Source organism: Oryza brachyantha, chromosome 7 (genome assembly GCF_000231095.2).
Source record: "Oryza brachyantha chromosome 7, ObraRS2, whole genome shotgun sequence".
Classification (NCBI taxonomy): domain Eukaryota; kingdom Viridiplantae; phylum Streptophyta; class Magnoliopsida; order Poales; family Poaceae; genus Oryza; species Oryza brachyantha.
The window spans coordinates 15224241-15242727 of NC_023169.2; the positions used below are offsets into that span (position 1 = coordinate 15224241).

Sequence of the window (18487 nt, forward strand, 5' to 3'; positions counted from 1 at the left end):
CACATTATTATTATCATATAGGACCACTATATATAGATCCATATATCAGTCAGACAGTCACCATATTATACGATAAAAACGTCAAAGGACCCCAATCCTAATATGGACATATGACTAATTAAGGAGGTCAAAGTAAGGTCAATGAGACACAAAACTACCTCTTCCAAGAGTGGCGACCACAGCATAAAGAAACAAAGTGCAATTGTCAACTTTGGCATATTAATTTCGATCGGCGTGTCAGAGGATGTCGATCACTGGTTTTCTGTCCTCCTCCATGCTCCAAGCTCCGAACCGTCATCCAACAAAGTACATCTTGTAAGCTGTAGGCTGAACCGCTAAAGCAAGGAATCGATGCCAAAGAAGCAGGATCAAACACTACTAAAGAACTTGGCTTTAAAAGAGTACTACCTCTGTCACCACTAAACCATGTCGTCGAATGCACTCCATCATCAAGCCATATGTAGCCATGATTGATGCCCAACAGGATGGAATGTATGTAAAGGCAACGCGTAAAGATGGGCATCGCCTGAAGATCGATCTCGCCGCTTACGGTAATGGCACCTGAAGCTTTGATGAAGATGGCATTCATGCTACTGATGATTGAATCACGTTGATCAACCCAAGCTGCAGTCACCAAATTAGTGAAGAGTTTAGTTGTCAAACGACTCAATCAGATCGATGCATTGTGGGGTAACAGAAAGAACAAATCTTGAGCGATTCCAGCAGCAGAAGTAGCCGAGACCTGACGAAACGGTCGCGATCGCCCAACCGTGCTGAGCCCCTCACGCACACCCCCCTGCTACCAACCGCATCCATCGTATGCGCGCTCGGCGTCGGCGTCCGCGACGCAGCTGGCCGGGCTGTGGACGACGCTTCGCTGCGACAGCGAGAGGATAGAAGCATCCAAGCAGCAAAGCTACCAAGCCTACCGCACACTAGCTAACCTTTGAGGCGTCTACCTCTGTCGCCCGCCTTTCAGAATTTCAGAGCTGATCATGATTCTGCCATCGATGCAAACCACGAGAAGTTCGGATCGATCGAACCGAATCGAGGCCGTTGCCTCATCACTTCTAGTTATGTTTACAAGCCAAGATTTAAAATTTTAAGTTGATTCTTAGGTTTTTTCTAGTATAATTTATTTTTACATGTATATAAAAGTTTTATTTATCAATTATTTTTCGTTTGCAGTACACCCCAAACCGGCCGGTGTAACTTCCGATCAAATTAATCTCGGCACACATTCCGTTCTGGAGTAGGATCCGCGCACACGACGACACCAAAACGGGAGCTTGATGGATAGCCTTGGAAAAAAAACGGTATTGCATTTCCAGGCGCCATTATGGTTGCTTAGAGTGCGTGCGAGCTTCACTGATTTGCACAATCGCGCATACGAAAGATAGAGAGAAGGGGTGAAGCCGACAGAGAATGGTCTGTGTGTCAAAAGCTGGATGAATGATCCTGGAAAGTTTCAGGTTTACACGTGAATCATCATCAACAGCTCGGCCATTTTGTATGCTACTCCTCGTGCATCACAGCGTCAGATAGCACCGGCGAGCTGCTGCTGCTGCTGCACATTTTGGTCGTCGTCCTACTGTGAAGTCAACTGAACTGCTGAGACTGATGCTGGGACACTACACGCCAAAGCCAGTAGAGAACTGAGAACGTACTGTCCGTCCGTTTGTTTAGTTTCAGTCAAAGTTGTTTCGTCCCCGGTGCCTGAAGGCTCCCATCTTGTCCCCTATCTTCGGCAGGGTTTATGTCACCATTGTCAATTTGTCATGCCAACTTGACAATTTTCATTTCAGGATTATTCGGTTCAAAGGATAAAAAAAACATAAGAATAGAAAAAACAGAGAAATACCATGGGCTTGCATATATAAAATTAGGGATCAAAAAACATAGGAATATGATGTTATAGAGCATTCGGAATACATGAATATAAATCACGTGAATTAACATGCATCATATACCAAACCAAAATAAATGAGGTAGCAATGGATGTTTTAATCCTATGAAGTTCCTACGTTTATATAGGATTTGTACAGTGTTCCTACGAAAATCCTACACGTCATTCCTATGAAACGAATATATGAACAGTTTCAAATAGACATATGAAAATCCTTTCAAACGAATGAACCCTTCACATGATGTTGGCTCTAGGCTAAGACGGTTAAGTGGTATTATTTACTCATAAATGTTTTAGATTTTCTGGATTATTTATTTTGTAATACCTGCTTAGGACATAAACGGCTGAATCAACTGTTAAAATGTTAAAGAATATTTTATTTTTCAAAATGAGATGATAAGTTTTTATAGAATTTTTTCATGAGATACATTATATGGGAGCTTGAAAATCCACAATTCGAAATAAATTGGGCCCCGGTACTCCACAACTCCTATGCGCTGGGTAGTTGTAATGGAAACCGAAGAGGAGATTGCGTCTGTCTCTTGGACCGATCTTTGGCTAGTACACGATTCGCGAGCTCCATACCTGTGTGAGCTACCTGCCACTGTACAGACTCCATTCACGTTACTCCTGAACGGTGTTTGGATCATGATATTTTTTTTCCTGTCACATCAAATGTTGTTTGGATATTAATTATGAGTATTAAATATAGAATGATAATAAAACTAATTGCATAAATAAAGACTATTTCATTAGACAAATTTTTAAGCCTAATTAAGCCACCATTAGCAAATGTATACTGTAGCATCACATTCACTAATCATGGACTAATTAGGCTCAATAGATTCGTCAAATGAAATAGTCCAAGGTGAGTTTTATTAATAGTCTATATTTAATACTTTTAATTAGTGTCTAAACATTCGATGTGATAGGGACTTAAAAAAGTCCTACAGTATTCAAACAGGATCCTAGTCTTCTACTAGCAGTAGACACGGTACTACTGCTCCTACACTTCTTGTAAGAGCAGGTACAATAGCAGGTATAAGTATATTTTAAAGAGATAAAGAGAAGAGAGAAAAGAGAGGTGAGCACACGGACTTCATGACAGAGTGTATACGTCATGTGAGACCATGTTCTAATGTTTTGTAAGTAACTATTGTATAAATTGACTATAAATGAATTGGAGCTAGTATTTGGTTATACTATTGAACTTGCTCTAAAGCCATTCGATTTACACAAACTTAAAGGAATTATTTTTCTATAAGTGGAGAGAATGTACAGAAAAAAAATTCCTCCTCATAAATCAATTAAAAACTTTATACAACTTAATATGAAAATACATTTTTTTCACCCTATTTTTTATTTTTATGTGCTAAAATTTCTCGAAAACGAATACTCTGAAATGAACTGTAGCACACTGTTTCGCCGCTCTGAAGAGTGAACGGCCACTTCCGCTTTCAGACCGCACGTAGCATCGCGCGAGTTTTCGCCACGTCACCGGGAACCCGCTGACACGTACGCACCAACAGTGTGTCACCGCAGACGACAAGACCAGACCGTGCAAGAGGACAAAGGGGACGCTCCACATCTCACGTCGTTTCGGCCCCCCCCCCCGAGCACCTGTTACCGCGAATGACATGTGGGGCCCACCTCGGTGGGGCAGCCATGGCAGTGGAACCGACGGGGGTGAGCAGAATGCAGAGGGGGGGAAGCACCACCGGCGCCAGCATGGCGTGGGATTTCGGTTTGGTTCCTTCTTGTGGTAGCCTGGGGCACCACTTCATTTATTATTACTGTTACTGCTCGCTCTACTCCCAGACGCTGACGCCTGTGGCCCACCTGGGCTGGGGCCCACGTGTCAGTGGGTATTGTCTGTTGATGTCCCAGGCCTTTCGTGTGTGTGGGTGACCGGGGGCGATTTCTACACGCCGAAATGGCGGCTTCGGTTTTGCGGTCGGTCGCTGACTGGTGGGGGCATGCGCGACGGTTGGGCCCACGCGTCAGCGAGAGGGAGGATATCTGGAAGAGAGGAGCGCTTCGGCTCGCGTGGGGGGCGAGGCGAAACGCTCCCCATTTGCCACTCCAGGCGAGGCAAGCCTCCCCTTCCCTTTCTCCCAAGGAAAGCCACGCCGCGAGGAGGGAGTGGGCGAACGACGCGGAATTCTCCGAAATTTCGGAGCAAATTAACCCGAGCAGTTCGAGTTTCTTCCCAGCATGAGGAGGAGAGTTGCACTGATCACGGTGATTGCCGCTTTGTTGGTAGCTGAGCAATTATGTGTGGCGGCGGAGGTAGACGTCACCGGCGGCGGTGGTGGGGTTGTCCGGAGGCGGTCGCTGCACCAGCCGTTCTTCCCGATCGAGTGGTCGCCGCCGCCGCCGACGTCCGGAAGCGACGTCGTTCCGCCGCCGCCGCCGACGACGGCGGCTGCGGCGTCGACCACCGCCGGGGGCGGCGGTGGCCGGTCCTCGACCAGCGTCGTGAACACCGTCGCCATCGCGCTCTCGGCGGGCCTCGTCACGCTCGCGGTGGCGTCGTACTCCTGCTGCCTCCTGCTGCGGCGACGGCGCGAGGACGGCGAGGTCGAGGAGGACGACCGCGCCGTGAAGCGGCCGGTGGGGGCGGTGGCCGCGAGGGTCCCGAGCGATGTCGGGAGCAGCTCCCGTCAGCACCGGTCGCCGCCCCCGAGCTCGACGGCGTCGGACGCGATATACCTCGACCCGCTGACGACGTTGGTGGAGGTGCGCCAGCACGAGCAGAGCCCTGACCTGCGCCCGCTCCCACTGCTTAAGCAGCCGAGCCCTGACCTCCGGCCGTTGCCGCCTCTGAAGCGGCCGGAATCACAACCCCCGCCCCCGCCGCCGGCCACTCCGCCGTTGACCACCACGGGGTATTCCACCGACGAGGAGGACCAGGCAACGTACTACACCGCGCCCAAGACGGCCATGTCCTCGTTCAGCCGGAGCACAAGCCAGCACAGCACGCTGGAGCAAACAGCTATGCCGCCCACGGCGACGGCCACGGCCGCGTCGGCACCGCCGCAAGCGAATCCCCTACGGCCTGCTCGCCCGCCGCCGCCCCCGCCTCCGCCGAGACAGAGGTTGCTACGACCGCTCCCGGCAGAATCACCGCCCCTCGCCGCGCTGGCCAATCTGGAGCTAACCAGTTCCCCTGTCGACCCCTCTGTCCAAGACAGGGGAGGGGATAATTCCGGCAGCCAAAGCGGCGGCGCGCGCCCGCCCAAGCCGCCGCACCTGAAGCCGCTGCACTGGGACAAGCTCCGGGCCATCTCCGGCCGCACCACCGTGTGGGACCAGGTCAAGAACTCCGACACATTCCGGTGCGTCCCTCCTCTCTCCCCCGTCTTCTTCCACACTACCACATCTTCTCTCTGTTCCAAACCGAGCTGTATATCAATGGTGCGTGCGGCAGCGTCGACGAGGAGGCCATGGAGAGCTTATTCCTGAACAGCAGCGGTCGCGGCGGAGGCGGGAGCTCGGACACGGCGGCGAGGAGGGTAGGCTCCGGGAGGCAGGAGAGCCGGTTGCTTGACCCGAAGCGGCTGCAGAACGTCGCGATCATGCTCAAGTCCCTCAACGTGACCGCCGACGAAGTGATTGGTGCACTCGTACGTGGTGAGATTGTGCTCTCAATTTCTTACTACTGCTGCTACTTCTCTCGTACTCTATGACGCATGGTGTTTGGTCCCCTACTATGTCCTGGTGGAATTTATCAATTACTATGTGCTATGTTCTCTCTCTGCAATTCTGGTGGCCACATGTCATTGCACTGTACTACAATCTAGTCACTGCTAAATTAAGCCCACAAACATGCTTGGTATTTGATTTGCTTTTTTGTTTTTGGAGCATGATCAGGGCTGTTTGGTTTCTTTTTTCTTTTTTTTTTTTGAAAAAATCGAGTTTCTGGAGGAAATTCTCAGTACTACCTTACTGCTACCAGAAAGGAAATGAAAGATAGCTAAACGGGAAAAAAAATCCAGCTTTTCAAGTGTACTTAATTTTCTAGATGTTAGGTTAGCAGAATTTATCAGTTTTACAGTGTGTTACTGTCGAATTGCTGACTGTTCTATTCATCACAAATCGACAATGAAAACCGGTGCGGCTGTATGCCACTAATTGTAGTTTTAGTCATCTTGTTGACCTAACAGCAGTTTTTTGGACGCTTAACTCTGTACTCTTCACTATAATCAGTAGATACTACTATTCCTAAAAGTGTCACACTGTTCTATTACGATGCACGAATTATACGTGATGGTTCACGAAAATTCAGGCATAAGCAATTGTCGTATTGCTCACCTAACAAATATACATGCCTAGCATACCAGGGAATCTCTCCCTCTCCAACTCCCAACATGACATCTTTTCCTTTAATTTTGATGTGAACTGATAGAGAAGGCTCCTATGGTTGTCCTGCCTTTTGACCTCCATTGTCGCATTCAATTATGTTTTTGGTGGCGGGTTACTTTCATAATCAGATTTTCTGGATGTAATGCGTTCCAACAAAGATAATTTCGTTCGCTATAAGTCCGATGATTACATGGAAATGCTGTGTTTGTTCCAAATAAGCTTTTATGATAGCTGAGTTTCCAGAGCTGAGATCCAGGGACTGTGGGTGCAAGTGGCTGGACTGGTCTGTCACTATGCGATGAAACGTGGACCTTTTCTTTTGTCATATAATTCTGATTTGTTGGTACAGATACTTAAAGTGAATAATCAGTGATATAGTTTGTTGCCAAAAAAAAAAACAGTGATGTGGCATCATTGGCCATGTCACGTTAGGCCATGGTGAGATCAGGAGGCAGATTGGGACATGGATAGAACAGGCGAGATGCATCTTTCACAAAGACACAAGTGCTTTACCTTTACCTGTCCGTTTTGTATTGTGATAATGTTAAATTACAGCTTCTTTTTTGTTTTCTGCTGAACTATGTGTCTATGAGTGGTTTGCTGGGATTTCTTGCAAAGCTGGGTCATAATCGATCTATCCTCTAAAAAGATAATGTTAAACTGCACATCTGTATTTTCAATCTGATGACAGCTACATTTACTAGTGGCATGCATAGTTGCATAGAAATAAGCTGTCAATTGCTATAGAACTTCTGACTATTAGTTGTAGAACGAAGATCACAATTCACAGGGGCTTCCTTTTCAATTTTGTTATCCAAATTAAACTTACATCTTCATTTAAGGTTTCTTTTCTCATTTTGTTCATCAAGACCATCAACTTTTCTCATATATTGCCTATAGATGTGTCGCACATTTAACGTTTAAGCAGGATATTATTGAATCAAATTCTGCTAGTGATAGAATTTATATTATTTTTTATTTTGAATATAGTTAACTAAATATTCTTGAGTTTATTTATCCAATTTGTGAGCCATGATTTGATAGATTTTGTTAGTTACTAATCCATTCTGAAAATGACTAAAATTTTCTGTTGGATAATTTAATTTGGTGGATATTACAGATATCTGTCATTGTTAAAAAAGGACAACTGAAATTCTTGTATATCAAAATAAATCCGATTGAATTATAGAAGTGGTTGTAGTAGGTCTAGACGTCTAGTTTCATCAATCCCTTACTGTCATGGGACATCCCTTACCAAACTTAGGTGTTTTAGGGGCTGTTTGTTTCCATAAGTACTAGGACTAAATTTTAGTCCTAGGACTAAAACATAAATCTTTTTTAGTCTTATCATGTTTGTTTGGAGGGACTAAAAGAGACTAAAATTCGTACGCACCACACATATATAGCTATAGGCTTAGAGTAGTAAAATATGTGTACTATAGGTCTTTATTCCTTTTTAGAACCTCCCTTAGGGACTTATGAACCTAGATAGTTTTAGTCCATTTTAGTCTCTTCTGTTTGATATTTTAAGGGCTAAAAGAAACTAAAGTGTCCCTCCAAACAAACAGCCCCTTATTGCCTGATCTTGAATAGTACACTCAACTTTCATGTTATCTGACCCTCCTATATGCTAAGAAAATATGTTTTGTTTGGAGATAAAGGTACTACATTGCGTTCTGCATTAAAAAAACTCCATATGTCATCATGATAAGGATGTCACATTCCATGATATAAACTCCATCATATATCATGAGCGATAGGTTGTCAGAGATCACGACTGTGTTGGGACGCTAACTACCAGTGGTAATGAGCGTCATTGATTATTGTTGTTGGCACACAAATAAAATTCAGTAGAAAATACATTTTCAATAGATTTGCTCCTTTACCCATGCACAGTGCATATTGAGACAGAGGAAAACCAAAACTGGTATTGAAGTGACCTGTACAACTTATGTCCCCAGATTTCCTATTATTTCCATTGTTAGGTGTTGCCATATGTGGTGGTATACATCAACTAGAATTATGAACGCTGTGAATCCTTCTGGCAATTTTTAAATCATCACTGTTACGAGCATACACACTTTTTTTAGGAGATTACTATTAAGAAAAGGTTAATGCTATGTATGCTACAGTTGTGGGCCTATGATGCAGTTGTTTTCTTATGAGGTCACATGGAAACATTCATTAGCTATATCTGTTGGAAACTTGGATCCAACAACTTCCATTCCAACAATTTGTTTATTGTCCACGGCCAACATATCTCATCAATAGCTCAATACATTTGGGGTGGTATGTTAAAAAATTTCGTTTACAGTGCTCATTGTATAATCGCATTACTGTTGGAATATGCATCTTTTTCCTGTTTTAGTTATAACTGTTTTAATCTGTGTTACCAGGAACCCCTGAAGATTTGAGATCTGAGTTCTATGAAACACTAGCTAAGATGGCACCAACAAAAGAAGAAGAATTGAGACTAAAAGGTTATAGTGGTGATCAATCGAAAATTGATCCAGCGGAACGTTTTCTGAAAGATGTTCTCGTAGTTCCTTTTGCCTTTGAGAGAGTGGATGCGATGCTATACAGAGTAAATTTTGACAACGAAGTGAGTTATTTAAGGAAATCTTTTGGAACATTAGAGGTAAATAGCTGAGCCTATGATGACCCTATCATTCCATTTGAAGTCTACAATACTTATTCCTTCACAAACTTAGCAATTGCATATATATTATTTTATTTTCTTAAAAATGTAAAATTAATATTGTGTTTCCATGCTTCAAAGAGGATATGAACGCATTCAAAATTTCTCACCCATGTGCTGTACAGAAGAATTCTTGAAATATGTCACTTATGAAACTTCTCAATTATTTTGGAGTAAAATGTAATATTCCTTCCGAAAATTTTCAGGCAGCCTGTGAAGAGCTAAGAAGCAGCAAACTCTTTCTGAAGCTGCTAGATGCGGTTCTAAAAACTGGGAACCGCATGAATGATGGTACCAATCGAGGCGAAGCAAGGGCTTTCAAACTTGATACTCTTCTAAAGCTTGCTGACATCAAATCAACAGACGGCAGAACGACATTGCTCCACTTTGTTGTTAAAGAGATCATCCGATCGGAAGGCTTCGATTCTGACCAAGGCGCGGTTAATCCTGGTAGTGGCAGCAAGGAACAGTTCAAAAAGGATGGACTAAAATTACTTGCAGGGCTCAGCAGTGAGCTTTCCAACGTGAAGAGAGCAGCCACACTGGAAATGGACACGCTGAGCGGCAACATCCTGAGGCTCGAAGCCGATCTCGAGAAGGTGAAGCTTGTCGTACAGCTCAAGGAGACTTGCTCCGATGAAGGTTCAAGCGAGAACTTCTTCCAGTCAATAGACGTGTTCCTCAGAAGAGCAGGGGCAGAGATCGAGACCATGAAAACCGCGGAGAAGAACGCGCTGCGCCTCGTAAGGGAGACGACGGAGTACTTCCATGGCGACACCACGAAGGAGGAGCCCCATCCCTTGAGGATATTCATGGTGGTGGACGAGTTCCTTGTGATACTGGACCGCGTCTGCAGGGACGTCGGCAGGACGCCGGAGAGGGTGATGATGGGCTCCGGCAAGGCGTTCCGCGTCACCGCAGGTACCTCCCTGCCTCCTCGCCGGCACGAGAACCGGCGAGTTCTTAGCTCCTCCGACGAGGACAGCTCGTCATCTTAGGAGCAAACATTTTTGGTGCATAGGTTAGTTGATAAGATTTGAAAGTAGCGATTCTTCAGGAGCTGAGCATGTCTTGTGTAGACTGTAATCACCGTCAGGAATAAGGGAATCGTCACTGCCTGTCACTGTTTAATAGTAGCAGTAGATGTTTACAAAAGCTAAGAAAGATAGCTGTACAAAGGCATTCAGTATTATGATATGTTCTTAGTCTCTTACTAGTCAGCTCAAATAGCATTTGTTTGAGAGTTGGTATCATATTAAGAGCAAAATGTATATTTTTGTTGCAATATTTCTACTGAACAAACATGTGCAGCCTTTGCATATGCAGTAATAGCTCCAATGCTCCATCAATAAGTATATTTTTGTTGCAAGATTTCCACTGAACAAACGTATTTTATGAACAAGAGATTGACTGCAATAGAGTCTACTACCAGTATTACCATTCATATATGAATCTCGACCGTTGATTTAATATTTAAAAAGAATATTCTACTGATGATAGTTACTATGATAGTATAAATATATCTGAGCATTGAATTAGAAAAAAATAAGCGATTTATATTAGTTCTATTATCAGTGAAGAGCATTGTATAGCATCTTTATAATCAAAGGTGGCAGTTGTAGAAACGAAGGGAGACTTCATATTCTTATTCATTAATATTTTTGTAGAAATTTTCAGTTCATTAGTTATGTTATTTTGGAGAAAATTCAGTTCTGGACCTCAATAGCTGGGCCTTAGATATTCTCTTCCAAATAAGGCAACAAATGTAACAAAACAAATCTTGACGGGAGATTTGGCGGGAACTGCCATTCAAATCCACCGGCGAATCACCCGCCACGAACTCCGCTCCGCTCCGCTCTCTCCGAACCATCAAACTTCTCGCACCATTTCTCTCTCTCTCTCATTTTGTGTCGCGTCGTCCGAAAATGTCGCCGGTGTCGTCGTCGTCGTCGAGGCCGGCGTCGCTCCCGTCGTCGCCGTACAGGCCGGCGCTCCGGGCGGGCAGCCTGCAGCGGCTGCTCCGGCCGCCGGACCCCTCCGACGACGACGCGCCCACGCCCCGCTCCTCCCGCGGCGGCGGCCACGGCCGCGCCCTGCTCCAGGTCACCAACATCACCCCGGCGCTCTCCGGCGCCGACCCTTTCTCCGGCCACCACGGCTTCTACCTCCGCCTCTCCGACTCCGCGCGCTCCTGCTACGTCTCCCTCCACGCCGACCACGACGACCTCATCCTCACCAACGGCCTCCACATCGGTCAGGTCATCGAGGTCGAGCACCTCGTGCCGTCCGTCCCGGCGCCGGTGCTCCGCAAGTTCCGTGTTCTTCCCGGCCGGTACCCCTGCATCCACCAGGAGCCCGCCGATATGGCCTCCACCACCGCCGCCGCCGCTGCGTGCTCCGGCGCGGCCGAGATCAAGGAGGTCGTGTCCGAGCGCCCGCGCCGGCCGTCGCCGACGCCCCCCATCCCGGCCGAGAGGAGGGCGCGGCAGGCGGGCTCCCCCTCCGCGATCAGCCACCGCCACAGGTCACGGTCGATATCGAACTTGTCCGAGACTGGCGCCGCGGCGAGGAGTAGCAGCGCCGCCGTCCTGGGGAAGCTGAGGAAGATCAGCGTCACGTCCATCGATGGCACCAGCACCGACGACGACGACGAGTCCGACGTGTCGTCGTTGTCCTCGGCGAGGAGGAATTGGGATGTCACCGGGAGCATCAAGGACAGGAGACCCGTCGCTCCTCGGAGGCGTGGCAACAGCGTAAATCCATTTCCTGAATCTTCCACAATTCGCACCAAAAACCACACAAATTGCAGCAAATCAAAGCCAATTCAGTCAGTTTTTTGGCTTATCATTTAGGTTTCCCCAAGTAAATCTGGCCCAAATTCCAGTGTCACCCAGAATGATGCTGGGAATGATCCGATGGAGTCAGTGAGGAGGAAAGCCGAGAAGGCATTCAAGGTGCTCTCCAAGAGGGCATCTGCTAAGATGTCCAGAGAAAGCTCCTGCATGGCGGCGACACCGCAGAGCGCTTCGGCGTCGAGCGGCATCAAGTGGTGCGAGAACAATGTGATGTGGAGCTCACTTTCATCAAGCTTGATGAAGTATGGAAAGGTATACTAGTACACTTTCCAAGTTAATTCTGCATTCTGCATTTTCTTTTTCTTGGTTCTGTTCTTTCAACAGGTTAATTCTGCCTGATGATTAGACAGTTTGTGATTATTGTTTGTCCCAAATGGTAGGAAGCAGTGAAGCAGAGAGACATGGCGCTGCAGGCCGTGCTTGATGGATTGCTAGAGGCATCTACCACTGAGAAATTGATAAAATGCCTAAGGTGAGTGATTTTAAGAGCTTATGTAAAATTGGCGAGAATGATTGGGTAAAAGTATTACACAACACTGGGAATTTGGGGAACACTAAGATCTGCAGCTGTTCCAGGAAAACAACAGTAAATCGGATTAATATCTTGGTTTCATAAACCAGATGTTTATATAACTGCAGGGTCAAAATTTAGCTGCTAAATAGTATTTCACCATGTAATTGATAGCTCATTTCTCCTTTTTTTTTTCTTCTCAGTACGTACTCTGAACTACAATCTGACAAGGAAGACGACCCGAAGGAGCTCATTGACAGGTTCTTGAAATTCTCTCAGGAACTGGATCATGCCATCTTCATCGCCCAATCACAGACCAAAATTAGACAAGTAAAAGCATGTGGTTCCAATCCAACATCCTCAACTTCAACCAAAGCTGCTTTGAAGGCTGCATTGGATAGGAAGCAATCTGCCATCTTATGGATCAGAGCAGCCATTGAAGCAGACCTCTCACCTTTTTCTAGTTACACAAGACCCACTGAACCACCAAAACTGTTACTGTCTGAATCAAAGCCTGTGACACCATTGTTCTGTTGTTCCAAGCCGAAATGCAACTGCAACAAGAGGACCTCAAGGAAAACATCTGACGGTTCCTCTGAAGGAAGCAACATGAATGCAGCCATGGACCTGGCTATAGCACTTAGATCAGAATGCAACTGTTGGTTCCTCAAGTACATCGACAAGTTCTTGGATGATATCGAAAGCGAGACCGTATATGCGCCATGTGATTCCCAAGTTGCAGGCCTTCTGCAGCAGCTTAAAAGAGTTGATGACTGGCTCAACCGTGTCGTGAGGCACGACAGGATGCTTTCGATCGACCGAAGCAACAAGGATAGCATGTTTTCTGAGGAAGAAGAGAACGATGCGTGCGAGAGGGTACGGAGAAAGATTTATGGAGCCCTTCTAAGGCATGTCCAATATGCTGCAATGGCGCTCGAGGGTCTGAATGGTGTAACTGATGAAGAGAAGGAAGAGCGGAAGTAGCAGTAACTGCGCACAAGCTTTATCAATATATAGAAAGAATAAACAAATTGTGTAGTTGAAGATGATATAATTTTATCATCATCAGAATTCAAGTAGTATCTTAGGCATAACTCTCAAATGTAGCCTGATACTTTTATGTCGGATACTCTGATAGTGTTGTTGCTACTATTGCTAATTTTGTGTGTGCTTAGACATGGCATCCTAAAACTGACAAATGCATCAAGTGTGAGTTTAAGGGCAAGAAATGCCTGAAGTACAAGATTGATGAACCGAGTAGGAGGACAATGAAACAGTTGAGGACCTTGGATGCAATTTACGCTCTGATAATCTTTTGACATCATTTTTTAAGATTTTAAAATGATATTTATTTATGATCACTAACTTGCTGCACGTCATATTACATATTTACATGTATGGCTCATGAAAGCATCTCACATTGCATATACATGGTGTTCTTCAGTACATTTCAAATGGTATTGATGCCAATTGTCAATTGTAATGAATTTTGCAAAGTTATGCATTTTCTTTTTTTTTTTGAAGCCCCAACGGGTGACTTTATATTAAGAAGAAGAGAAATAATTGAGATGACTACCTCAGCACAAACTGTGCTCAAATTTGGTTCTACTTTACATGGGTGTTCTCCCCGCCTAGTCTAAGAATGTCCAACAGGTGTCGAGCTCCGCCGACACACCAGAGGCCAATTTCTTCTGTTATATGGTTGATCAAGTCATTTATTGACTTCTTCTTCTTTTGGAACATTCTGTTGTTTCGTTCTTTCCAGATTTTCCAAGCGACCAACATCATCAACGATTTGACATCATGCTTGCAGGAATGATGCAAAGGGTTTACTGTTGTGTATGTCTCTGGGTTAGTATGTGTACAAGGAGAGCTTTTTTACCGTCATTGAAAAAATATCTCAAAATAACACATTTTTTAAGTAGAGTTTTGCTCCGGTCCTTCATTTTGTACTGCGAGGTTCCAGTACCGTGAGGTACTAAAATCATCACTCGTTCTATCCACCTCACGATCAAACTAGTACTAAAATCCCGACGGTTGCTGGTGATAGATCGAATGGTCACAATTGCATAGTACCTTAAGGTATGACTTAGTCGTGGGGCGGATAACATGAGTAGGGATGTTAGTAGGGATGTTAATACCTCACGGTGCTAGTACCTTACGATACAAAAGGAAGGAACAGAGCAAAGCTCTTTTTAATATAAAAGTTTAGTACCTTGAGATACTAAAATTTTACACTAAATTTTTTGATACCTCAAGGTACTTTTTAAGGATGATAAAAAACCCGTACAAGGAACTTGGAATTATCCCGTATATACTTTTTAAAAGCTAGCTGCCTATCACCTATCTTTTGATGGGGCTTAGCTTTCATTGAAACATCAATGTACTCTCATACGCACAATTATAAAAAAAATGGTATAGAATTAGTAATTACAGATGCCAACCCTGTGATATGGAAAATACTCATATCAATTGTGAAGTCAATCATATCACTTGATCTTTGATCGTTAACATGATCATGATCACTTCATTTTGTGGCTTACGGGAAATGCCAACTAGTAGAGAAGAAATGAATAAAGTTACATTGCATGCATGATATTTGGGACTATATGGGCCAGAATCAATCAATCTCTATGCAACTCAGTGTTAGCTCTGTATTTCCGAGGCGATATTTATTTCTGCAGAGAAGAGATGTTCAGATCAATGTTGCTGATGTTGACTCCATTGTAAGCGATTGGTGCATACATCCACATGTCGTCAGAGCTTAGCAACTGCACATGATAGTTTAGAGCAAGGTTAGGGAGGTATTTCATTTAATGTTTATATTACAATTATTTGGTTACCACCAATCTTCATTCAGATGACAAGGATATATAGATGTACCCACCTTAATCTGAAGCTGCAAAAATTTGACATACTGCACTGCTTCCTCCAGCATAGTACTTATGTCAACCTGTCAGACCACACTTATCCAAGTTACACCCAAATTTCTCTTGTACCAATTATCTTCCTCAGATATATGAGGCAAAAGTTATTGCAGGTAAATATTCATGTTGAGCTTACCTTTGTTCCATTGGGAACCAAGTTCTGCAGGATCCTCAATCTTTCATTGATCCTCTCTCTCCTCTTCTGTAAAAATAAACATTTACACTCATCAGAATTCCCTGAATCATCTTGTCAAAAAAATTCCATACATTTTCCTATTAGCATTTTTTCCATCCTCAAGAAGGTACCATGAGGTACCACTGTTTTCTATGTAAAATTTGGTATATTCTAGTATCTAAGTTACCAAAAGGTACCATATTTTATATAAAAACAGTGATACCTGCTGGTATCTTCTCAAAGATGGTAAAATTGCTCTTTTTTTTATACTTACCCTTGCATAGAGACTCTGAGGATCAGTTGCTGCGCCACGGTTTGCCCTAGCACCCGTCTTCTTCGAGCTCGACTTCGCATTGCCCTCCAGGTTTCCCTCCTCTGGGGTGCAACTGCTGGAGCTTTGCGTGTCGATGTAGGCGTTGTCGCCTTCGTCACTGCCAATAGGGTCTCTTTTGCCACCCTTCTTGCTCTTCTTTGACGCCTGGATGAATTCAGCAATATCTAAATAAGGCATGGAACACAAAACATGGCAACTGAACAAGATCACTGTTCTATTAAAGATTGATTTGGTGCAGGCAATGGCATGCATACCGCCATGGCAGCACTAGACTTCCTCTTGTTGGCCATTGGTGTTGTAACATTTGCAGCTTCTTCTACTCTTGCTGATGGATGGTTGCATTGTGGAGGGCTCAGATCCTCACCGAGGTAGGGGATGCCGCAATGCGCGTGGAAATGGGCAGGCGGGAGCGGATCCATGACCGGAAACTCGAAGCTCTCATAGCCATGAACTGGGTCATCAGGGAAGCTGGTGACGCTGTTGCTATGGCCGTGCTGAGGCCAGCACTGTGGAGGCACGTCGTAGTTGAGGCAGCTGGAGGAGGAGTTGGAGTCGGTGTCGAGGCTAGGCAAGAACATCGCCGCCATTGCCTCCATGGACTCGTCCACACTCTCATAGGCGAAGAGGCGGTCACCATGAGCTCCAAGAAGCTGCGCCATCATCACGTCGGCCTCCATCTGTGGCACGGCTGAGGCGTATGATCTCTCCATTTCAAGCAAGGGTGAAGAAGAAGAAGCACTAAGCTTGGAGAGAGATGCTGCTGCTGCTGCTGCTAGCCAGCTGCAATGCCTGATCGATCGAGTGCTTCTGCCATGCGTGTGGTGAGAGGGTATATGTAGGGGAGGGGGGTGCAGCTAGGAGGATGGCCTCCATTGCTGACCATGAAGGCTGGAGACGGCAGCACACACACACACACAATCATCGCCAATCGTCTTGTTCTTGGCAAAGAAATGTTATCTCTCCATCCTCTCATAGGTCAACCCCGTGGGGACGGTGCTGTGTTTGTTGCGGCCGGATTCTTGATCTTGATATCGACAGCATAAACAAAACCGCATGCGCAATTATGTCGTCGATGGTGGTACGGCGACATTATTTATCTCCCAGGCAAGATTGGTATGATGAGATTTGTTTAACCTGGAAGGAGAGATGTGTATTGGCCATGGCCAATTTGTGCAATTACTCTCTTGCAGAGAACGTGGGAAGTGGTGGTGAGTTGAAGTGAGAGGGTGTATGCAAGGAAAAGATTATTTGGAATTGAAGTTCTTGTGGCTGCTCAGTATCTTAAAAAACAAAAGTTCTTGTGGTTGATATATTATTGTGAGATTAATGATCAGTAGATATTAGCAGTTCACGATCTTGTGCTTTCAATGGAGGTTGCAGAAACTACATTGTTGCCATTTCCTGCAACTTGGAGAGCTGTCAGATCCTCAGGATGGGGGGAAAGCAGATTCCATTGCACGGAGGTGATGGTGCAACACAGTTTTTATTGTGTTCATTTGATCTTGCATAACCCATGTGGGTTCAATTATAACCTCAAAGTGTAATTTGAAGATTGTGGCAAATCGTTTATGTCTACAATATTTGGTTATCTTCAGAAATGGTAAGTGGCCACCAATCTTGTACTGTGAACTAAACAGCACTAATCAAATATGGACACAACAATGTAACTGGTCTTTTTTGTTGTTGTTGTTGATAAATGCTGACCTTTTTTTGGAAGAATATGTCAAGTACAAGCTCCATGTGAGACTTCTAAGACTGATATAGGGTGCATCCAATCCAGCCAATGTTATTGGAAAAATCGAAAAAATATATATAACTTATCTTAGCGCGATAGTACGGGATAGGTGGTTGGATCTGCAAAAACTAAAATTAGGCTTCACTTTTCTAAAAAACTAATTAGGCATCAAGTAACATGATCTCCATTCTGTATTTTCTGATCATTACATAGACTTATTTGCTGCTTGGGACTTACTCCCTCCGTTCTAAAATAAACTTATTTTTAATTTTTAGATACGATCTTGAACTCTCGAGCATTTTTTCATCCTTGAGTACAGTGGTACCTCGTGGTACTTACTCAAGGATGGGAAAAAATACTCTTACCTCTTCGTCTTATTTAAAAAATTGTAATTAATATTTTTATTGTTATTAGATGATAAAACATAAATAATACTTTACATATGACTAATTTTTATTTTTTCAAATAAAATGTATAATTAAACACTGGACACATAAACCGAAAAATGCATTCTTTTTGGACAGATGGAGTATTTATGAACTGTATCTTCGATATGGTGAATTAACAGAGATCCTTTCAAATGTTTCACAAAATCAATTTAACTTATTTCTTCCACTTATATGAGATTTTTTTTTAAAAGACTTATATGAGATTATGAGAGGCACATACATTATTTTATCGGAAGCGTTAAGTAGGGTTCAATAAGGCTAAAAATAATAGCACTAGCCCCATTTCAGACAATTAAATATGCTTGTTCCTTCAATAAGCCTAAAACTACTCTCAATAAGCCTAAAAGAATTAGCATTATTTCCATTCCAGGCAATTAAATATGAATATCCGGTGTTTGAATCAATTACTCTAAACATGGATCGAATTTTTTAGCTTAACATGCATTGTTCTTTAACTAATGTATGTCAATGATTGCAACAATCAACTAACTTGAGCCATCCACTTATCTAATTTGCACCATAGAACGTTATT

At 44.2% G+C, this 18487-nt stretch overlaps 3 protein-coding genes across 3 annotated transcripts; 2 read left to right on the forward strand and 1 right to left on the reverse strand.

Annotated features, from left to right (window-relative positions):
- Positions 1-3954: 3954 nt before the first annotated feature.
- On the forward strand, positions 3955-10196 carry LOC102720722 (formin-like protein 13). Its single transcript, XM_006657837.3, has 4 exons — positions 3955-5244; positions 5337-5539; positions 8668-8909; positions 9176-10196. The coding sequence occupies exons 1-4, from the start codon at positions 4121-4123 to the stop codon at positions 9965-9967; spliced, it is 2361 nt and encodes a 786-aa protein (XP_006657900.2). The 5' UTR covers positions 3955-4120; the 3' UTR covers positions 9968-10196.
- A 698-nt stretch (positions 10197-10894) lies between these two features.
- LOC102713756 lies at positions 10895-13646 on the forward strand. The gene is made up of 4 exons (XM_040526329.1): positions 10895-11722; positions 11822-12076; positions 12205-12296; positions 12539-13646. Exons 1-4 carry the CDS (start codon positions 10895-10897, stop codon positions 13317-13319), a joined length of 1956 nt encoding a protein of 651 aa, XP_040382263.1. The 3' UTR covers positions 13320-13646.
- Positions 13647-14906: 1260 nt separating this feature from the next.
- Positions 14907-16481, reverse strand: LOC102721002 (transcription factor bHLH84-like). Its single transcript, XM_006657838.3, has 5 exons — positions 16026-16481; positions 15712-15915; positions 15399-15464; positions 15223-15288; positions 14907-15106 (listed from the first exon to the last, which is right to left on the reverse strand). The coding sequence occupies exons 1-5, from the start codon at positions 16479-16481 to the stop codon at positions 15008-15010; spliced, it is 891 nt and encodes a 296-aa protein (XP_006657901.3). The 3' UTR covers positions 14907-15007.
- Between the last annotated feature and the right edge of the window lie 2006 nt (positions 16482-18487).